This window comes from Aplysia californica, unplaced genomic scaffold (assembly GCF_000002075.1).
Source record: "Aplysia californica isolate F4 #8 unplaced genomic scaffold, AplCal3.0 scaffold00238, whole genome shotgun sequence".
NCBI classification, from domain to species: Eukaryota; Metazoa; Mollusca; class Gastropoda; order Aplysiida; family Aplysiidae; genus Aplysia; species Aplysia californica.
Genome location: NW_004797508.1, coordinates 282,567 through 291,675, shown reverse-complemented (window position 1 = coordinate 291,675; position 9,109 = coordinate 282,567). Strand labels below are relative to the sequence as shown.

The 9,109-nt window shown below is 36.4% G+C and overlaps 1 protein-coding gene across 2 annotated transcripts in view; it reads right to left on the bottom strand.

Annotated features, from left to right (window-relative positions):
- Positions 1–5,449: 5,449 nt before the first annotated feature.
- The window catches only part of LOC101846143, a gene marked incomplete in the record, with an annotated part of 41,505 nt that continues 37,845 nt past the window's right edge, over positions 5,450–9,109 (bottom strand). For both annotated transcript variants that reach the window (XM_013083524.2, XM_013083525.2), the window contains 1 exon segment: positions 5,450–6,475. In XM_013083524.2, coding sequence (XP_012938978.1) covers positions 6,451–6,475 — 25 coding nt within the window.

Genomic DNA, 9,109 nt, shown 5'->3' with positions numbered 1-9,109 from the left:
TATATTGATAAACCCAAATAATGAAACCTGCAACAGGTGGAAGACGAGGAACTGGCCCAGTCAGTGTGATATAAACTATCAGTCGTGAGCTCAGGGGAAGAACTAACTCATCCCAACGCCCCAGCAACTCAGTGCAAAGAAGAGTGGGTTGGGAGGCTTATTATATTACATGTATTGTGAACGCAAATATATATATATATATAAATATATATCTTGTTCTGAGAAAATAGCTTTTAAAGGTTCAGCTTTCATTGAAGACTTTGAATCTTATTCACCTAGAAACCAGCCAAATTAATACACAAGATGCTAAAAAATGATTCAGAAAACCTACTTATTAATCTCATGCTTCCACATTTTAAGGCTTATTTGCTACATTTTAAACAATTTCAACAATTTGCCTCTAATTTAAACAATACAAGAAGGAAGTTCTGAACTACACAGTCATAATAATTTGTGTGTCTGGAAAAATGCATCAAATTGCTTGAAGTTGAAGACAAATATCAGAAGTAAATTTTGCTTACACTTACACTCACTTGTCTTTTATTTCTCAATGAAAAACACAACCCCCTAATTCAAATGATTTAAATTGTCCTGATGGTGGTGAAAAACACTTAGGCCTACATAAAAAAAAACAACAACAAAGAAACCACAGGGCTGAACTGCATGCCCCTGATATGCCTCCACACGAAGTAACTGTTCTATAAACAATATTCAGTTCTTCATTGTTCATCGGCAGCTTCTTGGAAAATGGAACTGGAAACTTGTTCAAAACCAGACTTTATGAATGTTTCATTGGGAGTTTGTACCAGGCTCACCCACATCAACGTCTAGCAAGATACATGTAGTTAGTTTACCGAATAAACAGAATCTGATCAACACAATAATGGTCATTTCAAGTTAGGGGAAAGCAAGACAAACAGAGAGAGATGACAGAGATGACAGAGAGAGAGAATAAAGAAGTGGAACCTACCAATTTGGCGTCCTCCAAGCATCCCCAGTCTACAAAGATACCAATCGAGCTAATAATATGTTAAAATAAGAAAAGATACAAAAAGTCAGAGCAACAAGGAACGCCCACCAACCACCCTCTCTGACAATGGACAGAGAAGGGCCACACAGTCTTCTACACATATCAAATATGTTCATGTACACGGATAAAATATAAAAATAAAAAGAGTACAAGAGGATTTTTCATTTATCAGAGGGAATGTGTATTGATCAATATCATTTTTATTTGTCCAATAAAGCAGGCATGCATGAAGCAGTCAACAAAGGCTGACAATTAATATTGCGAGAATCCATACAGATTGCGAGAACTGAAAAGGGAGAGTAATGATAAAAACTGACAGCAGATGACATGATGTAACTGGGCGGAGTTATCGCCCACAATACAAGGAAAAACAAAGACACCAGTTTTTTTTGTCTAGGCAAAATTCAAGGAAGCTCCAGGACATAAGGGCTATTTACTAGAGTAAACAAGCAAAGTTAATTGAGTAGACAGATAAACAGCAGAAAGAAAGAAAGAAGTAAGATCTACCAAAGGCCCCCTCAAACTACCTGCCTCATCTGAAAGAAACATTGACAGGTTCACACAGAAAATGTAGGATTATTATTTCTACTACAAATATTATTATTATCATTATTATTAGCAAATATATATTTTTCTTTTCCATGTGCCTCTCTAGATCTATGAAAAAAAACCCATCAGCCACTCTAAAAAAAACCTTTATTATCCTCGGTTTTTCCCTGCCATCCATTTAGATCTACCTAAATTCTCATAGAAAATTTAAATAATAACAAATTTATGTCCAAATCTTATAAAATGAGTGTTGGGGCGGGGAAGCCAGTGAGGTGATTGCCCCTGTCAGATATTTGAAATCAAGTTTCCAGCATTGAAATCAAAAGCTGTAAGTCAGTGGGCATCCAGAGAAGTATAAATGAGCACAGAATTTCTAGTTTGTCGGAACACCTCTTCTCCACTGTTTAATCAGTAAACCTACTCATAATCTGAGAATACAATAGATTCAGTCCCACAGAAATTAAATATCAGCGGCACCGCACCAAACAGAAATTTAAGCCGGGGATATAAATATATGGGAACACATCTAGATGTTGGTCAATCACAAACATAAAATACACCAAGAAAAGCAGTTTCCTTCGTTCTCAAAATCAGTAAATAATAATAATAATGATGATAATATTAATAAGTCAGATAATAATGATGATGATGATATATATCATATTTAAAAGAAAACATTACAAGCAGGCCATTGAAAAAATGAGACAAACGCTAAAAGAATACTGTATCACATCTTGTTTCTGTTCGAATAAAATAAAACAAACATTGCTCCGACCTGGCAAAAATCTGCCTTGTATGATATGAAAATCATACCCAAAATAATACATGTAATTTGGACTGTAATAATAATATTACAAATAAATAAATTTTAAAAATGTAAATCTACATGCTATTGAAACGAACAACCGCTCAAAGAATATAGGCCTATACGTTAAGTAAAAATGAGAACGATATGAAAGAGATGTTTGCAAAGTGAATTTATTCTGAAATTTCAGTGTAAAGAAGCTGAATATATCTTGATAATAAACACAGGTACATATGTGTCACGACGTGGTGAATCAGGCGCTCGTAAATTTTTGGACATATAGAGTTATTGGTTACATTTTAAAGCTTGTTCATTTGTCTTGCTTTTGGTGAAAAAGTACGTCTATATCATGAATAGAAGTCCAGATATTTGCCATTGAAGGAGGTGGGGGTCGCTTGGTTTCAGAGGTCAAATTGGCGAGAAAATGGCAAATTCCAAAGCTTGGGAGTCATTAAAAACTGAAAATTTACATTTTAGTGTTTTAAATTAACATTTTAAAGTAAAATCCACACAGAAATGTGTTTTTGTATGGATCTTAAAGGTATTTAGTAAAAAACAAAAATTTGATAAAAATAGCCAGACAGACAGAAAAATGGCAGTTTCTTCGATTTAATTATTTTGACGAGAGCCTGATTTCACCAAGATGCCTCATATATAAGATAAACAAGCTAAAACAGTGACAAGACAAAAAGATCTTATTGAGTGAGAGGCATCAACCATATAAAGCAGAAATGTATACATGTATTTTACGAGTATCAGCAGCAGGTTCCTGAAAAAAATCTATTAAGGCACAATCTATCAGTTCTTATCAAAACATTTTTCTACTATTCATAGTCCCTCAGCAGACTAGCAGCAAAGCATAGTCCCTGGGGAAGATTATTCAATAATGAAGCAGAAACAGATGTAGCAGCGACAGTCAAGCATATGAGACAAAATGTCAAGTCTATAAAAGGACAATGTATAGCATATAGGTAAATCGTGAAAAGAATACAGGTATAATGTCATTTGAGTGTAAATATTTAATTAGGAAAGTCATGCGCATGAGTATTTAGTGTTGACAAGTCACTTTGAAAGATGTATCATTGTAAATATATAATACATTATATATAGGCCTATATAAACAGTTTTGACGACAAAATGCAACAAATGCCATTTTCAAAGTTTAGCTAAATCAAGGAAGCCTACCATCGAATCCAAAAAGTCCAGAGTCAACATCTTCACAAAATATTATTTTTTCCTCCTTAAAGAACTACAGAAAACTCAAGTCTTATGACTTCGTGTTTGGTCAGTGAAAATTTTATCAAAGTTCTTTCCCTTCTTTATTATAGTAATGTGATATATAGCCCGTTTTGTAAAAAATGTGTGGAGATCTCATTTAAAGTAGGATTAAAACCCAAAGCAGATTTCACCATACAACAATAAATATCAACTAAGTCTTATATCCTGTTTACCCTAAAATAAAAAACAAAATTGCTCAAGATTATTCAGTAAATGGGTTAAGAAATGAAATCTTCATCCTTTTTTTCAAAAAAGCAAAAATGGATGTCATGTTTTGTCACGAAACTGTCCATTATATAATATAAATTTGTGTACGTATATATATATATATATATATATTTTATACTATATCTCTTTGTACAGGCAATCTGCAATATTATAGAAAATGTAAATTTATAGTAGACAGCCTGTTCAACAACTGGAATGTGATAAGTGGAGAAGCGTCAATAAGCTATTTGTTCTGAGGGATAGCCACATTTTTGCACAATGTAAAGCCTGGTTACACGCAATGATAAATTGTATTAGATTCGTCATATGAGAGAACTGTCCGTTTTATCGAACTGTGTTGTCTGTTTACACGTTCCAATCTATCATTCAGTAAGTTTTCTTTCGATTGAGGAGATTTCTCGTCATAAAGCCACCATGTCTCTTTGCGCCGACGGCGATTTGTCTGCACTCTATGTGAAGGTTTTGAGCTCTGGACCTAATTAATGAAAGGCGAGCACTGTACATTTCAATTTAGCAGAAAAGTGCCTTTAGAAAAGGGTGGCCATACTGTAGGCCTACCGTGTTGTGTTTAGAACCGGAAGCTATGATTTAACTGCAGATAGGCCAAGATGTGCAACGCACCGAGTGACCTTGATGCACAGCTTCACCATTGACAATCAACTAAATAATAAAATTACTAAAATATATGTAATAACGCACCCAAATCAGGTTCTCCGCGAGCAACTTTGCTTATTTTGAGACGCTGATTCGATAATTATTTTTATTTTTAAAAATTTGAGTTCTTCAGGGAGGCAAATTTCAAAGTGAATCTACGTCACAGCGCATCTCCCTCAAGAGTGACCGTGATCACACGGAAAATATCAAGCAGCGCTTGATTTCTCGACCGAGTCTCCAAACCATTGTTCAATCGTCCAAATTTTGTACAATTTTGTGGTTACACCTAACGTTTTATCGTATGATCGCTAGATCATCCAGTTTTCGTACAATTTATCGTTACGTGTAACCGGGCCTTAAGCCCATCTCAGCATTCAGTGGCATATACCACTATGAGCATGCCTCAGCATTTCGTGGCATACTGTAAGCATTCCGCTGCATAGTAAATCTAGCAGTCAGCTTTGAGTTTGAGGAGCTCCGCAGATGCATGGATCCTGTAGGCTCAGGGGGTCAGGCTTCTGGTTTAAGTCTGTCATTACCATGAATTCAAACATAAGACGATGAGGGAGGTTACTCCCCATCAAAAGTAAAAATCTGATAAAGGAGGGAATGTCATGGAAAAACATTTTTACGAAATGTAATTCCATAGCAAAAATACAAAACGCTTTGGTACATTTCAAAAATACAATGCTGCTCAAACTGTGAACCAAAGTTTCCTTACATATAAGTCACACACACACATACACACGGATGCAAACACACACCTTTTCAACATTCCTTATCCAATAAGTAGGCCCACTGCTTACTTCCTATCACAACAATGTCAATAGTTTCACACACCCATGCTCAGTATTGTAAACAAGTTCCAGCTATATCACCAAATAATTTTTAAAAATCTTCAAATGTTTTTTTCTTTTTTTGTGCACCTTTTGAGCCTTACACCAGAGGGGGAAAAGACCATAAAGTACCACTGTAGACACAATAATACTAGTTTTTTTTTTCTTTTAGTTTTGTCGTCTTACAAACCTTGATAGCTGCCTGTGTCCTGGCCATTTTTGTCAGACAAAACCTTGATGGCCACCTGCATCTTAGTCACTGTTGTCACGCAATCTTTGTTGACTGTGAAAACTATGACTGTGCTACATGTACCAGAATTCCTGTTGTTTTAGCCTCAATTATACCTTTCCAACTGTCCCCATTCTTGCTGCTATAACACAAAATCTTGAGGGCCATTGTTGTCAAGCAAACTTTGATAGCTGCCTTTGTTCTATCCATTATTGCACAAAATCTTTGACTGTTGTCCAAACGATGACTGCTGCCAAAATTCCTGCTGTTCTAGTCTCAAATAAATTTATAGTCCTCTGCATTCTTACTATTTGTCACACAAACCTTGACAACCACCTGCATTTTTGTTCCTGTTGTTGCTAAATAAACCTTGACGACAGGGAACATTCTTCCATTTGACACTCAAAACAAAGGTTGCTGATTGCGTTCTTTCTGCTGTTGTTGTCTTGAAGACCTTTATGACTGGTTGCATTCTTGCCTTTGCTGTAACAGTCCAAGAACGCCATCTACGTTCTTGTTCTTGCTGTCACAGAAATCTTGCCACCTCCCTGCGTTCACGCTATTGTTGTTGTCAAACACCTTGACGACCACCTGCGTTCCTGCTATTGTCATCAAACACCTTGACGACCACCTGCGTTCTTCCTGTTGCTGTCACACAAACCTTGCCTCATGCCTGCGTTATTCCAGTTGTTGTTGCTGCACAAATCCTGACAACTGCCTGCAACCTTGCCATTGCTGTAACAAGCCACAATGACCTGCGTTCTCGCTCTTGTTGTCACACAAACAAAGACAGCGGCCTGCGTTCTTGCTCTTGGTCAAATCTTGTTAGAGTCTGTATCAGTCAGCTCCCAGGGTCACTCCCCTGACTGTTTGAACAGAAGAGCAAAGACAACTAGTGAACCAATAGGTCGTTTAAGGGGAAGGAAACCTCAGACAGAGACAAGACACCAGCTGCTCAGCTGGGTAATGGTGAAGGAATCTGATGCCCAACATTTGGTGTATTTACAGTCAAACCTGCCATAACAGCCACCTCAGACAACCACTTACCACTCCTCCCCACCCCTCCCCTTTGCATTTGTTCTACATTATAATGACACTGTGTAAGACATCCACCTGCTTAAGACAACCACTTTTCTCCTTGACAATGAGTGGCTGTCTTGGACAATTTAAACTTTGCTTACCCAGAGTCATAATCATCAATAACAGTATATATTCACTCACTGTAACTTTCTTCTTCTTCCTTGCTCTCGAACTCACTGTAACTGCTTTCCCACACAAAAAAGTGCAATGTGCTCACAGTTTATGGCAACATGACTCACTCATGGTATATTATATTCAATGCTAGCAAATCTCAGCATCTCTATTCTAAAAATAATCATTATTGTTGTCATTGATAAGAATGAAATTCTTGTGTGGTCAATAAAATTTGTTATAAGCACTGTCCTCGATACACATATAATCAACAGCAAAAGATAAGAGGAAACTCACTTGATATAGTAAGGTTTAAAAAAAAAAGGTTCCCTCATAGATCAGTAAATCTTATCTCATTGTATATATAACTATGAAGAATATGTTGACATGGTAATACAGTTCACTCTTAATTTTCTAATAATCTAAAATAGCATTCTGTAACTCACTCGATACATTAAACTATACTACTATACCCAAGATGTAATGAGCTTAATGAAACTTATTCTTATTTATTCAACATTCATGGCTGAAGGAAGGCAGGTGTCGAGGCAGGTCTCAAGATGAAGGGGAAGTATAAATCAGTGCAGAGACATCATAAAGTGCAACACCAAAGGGGACACATGCACAAGATCACACAAAAAAGTGCAGAATATTGATAATGTCCTTGCATTCACTGCATGCAGCATTTTAGGACATGCATAGGCCATATACACCATATCTTCCGTCATTACAGAACATAAAATGCTAACCAATAGAGCCCTACGGAACAGCACCAGCCTCACCACAGTTAGGGATGTGTATATCAAACACATAGATACACTTTCAACAAGCAAGGATAGTGACTCACTACATATTACTGTTCATCATTGTAAGAAGCAACTCACTCTGTGTGGTTATTGTCTACAAAGAATTGTAACTTTAGCCTCATAACGACTTTAGTAGAGATTAGTGGGCCTACCAGTATTAGGGAAATTTCTGAGGCTGCTTTCTGAATTTCTGAATAGCCTAACTCCGTAACTACAATAAGCTCAACAACAAATCATCCACAATTTTGTCTTTTGTTAAAAGAAATATTAGATAAGATAGCAAAATCAAAATGCCAGCAACATCAAATATAATTACTCTGAAGTACATGACTTAAAACTGGGAGTGACCTTCAAAAGGTTAGGAAAAAGCAAGATGACTGACAGTACAGAGGGTTAAAAAAAGAAGCGCAAACTATTAGGATACTGGTCAACAGCCACTCATCAAAAAGCAAAAACACCAACAAAAAGACAAAACAAACATCGAGAAAAACAACAACAACAATAACAACACCAACAGATATGACTATTGATCCAATTAAATCAGCACCTAACTTTTTATGAATGTAAAGCTTCAGAAAAAAATATAAAGAGCAATAGTATGTCAGGTGAAGTCTACAATGAGGGCAAATATGTCCACCCACACAAGACACACTCACTTTCACTCAAAACAGATTAGAAGGAATAGAGTGGCAGGCGCAGAGGTGGAAATTACTGCAGCATACATTTATTCAACCTATATCATGTTAGAGTTCTGTTTTAGATTCACAGCCCCAAAACAAGGCTATATACAAGGTCACAATTTAAGCATTCAAGTTGCTGGCATAGAAAAGCTTGGAAATGAACAGGCTGCGATAAAACACTAAAAGACTGAAGTAACAGTATACATGTAGAATGTTTGCATAAGGTACAAAACATCAAAAACAGTAATAAAAGTTGCATCTAGTTTGGCTAAAGGTAAAAGCATTTATGTACAGATGCATCAATAATCCAAATTAAAGCTAAATAGTCTGGGAAGCAGAGCAAAAGTGCTATAGCAACAATATATTAATGAATTTTATAAAAAGTAACATTCAAAGAAAATACAATTATCAGCTGAATACTGGGAGGAAAAAAATCTGAAAGATCTCACAAGGTCTCAACTAGCAAGATTAGCGGTAGAAATTACAGAGGGGGGGGGGGAGTGAGGGAGTGGTGGTATCTGAACTTCTTAAAACAGGTCTTGTGGATTGATCCATCCAGTATCCAGTTCTTTCACGTCTGTCTTCTTTCTTTTTACAAGAGTTATTCATCTCATCATTTGTGGACAAAATCTCTTCTCAAATATTTAAGGAAATGACACACACACACACACACACACACACACACACACACACACACAAACGCACTCTATGTATTATCATTATATTATTGATGGTTGGCAGCTCCCCTGTGTCTTGTCTCCCTTTTCCGCAAAACAAAGCCACTCTCTCGAAACTGGCTGCACACAAGCAATGGGAATGACGA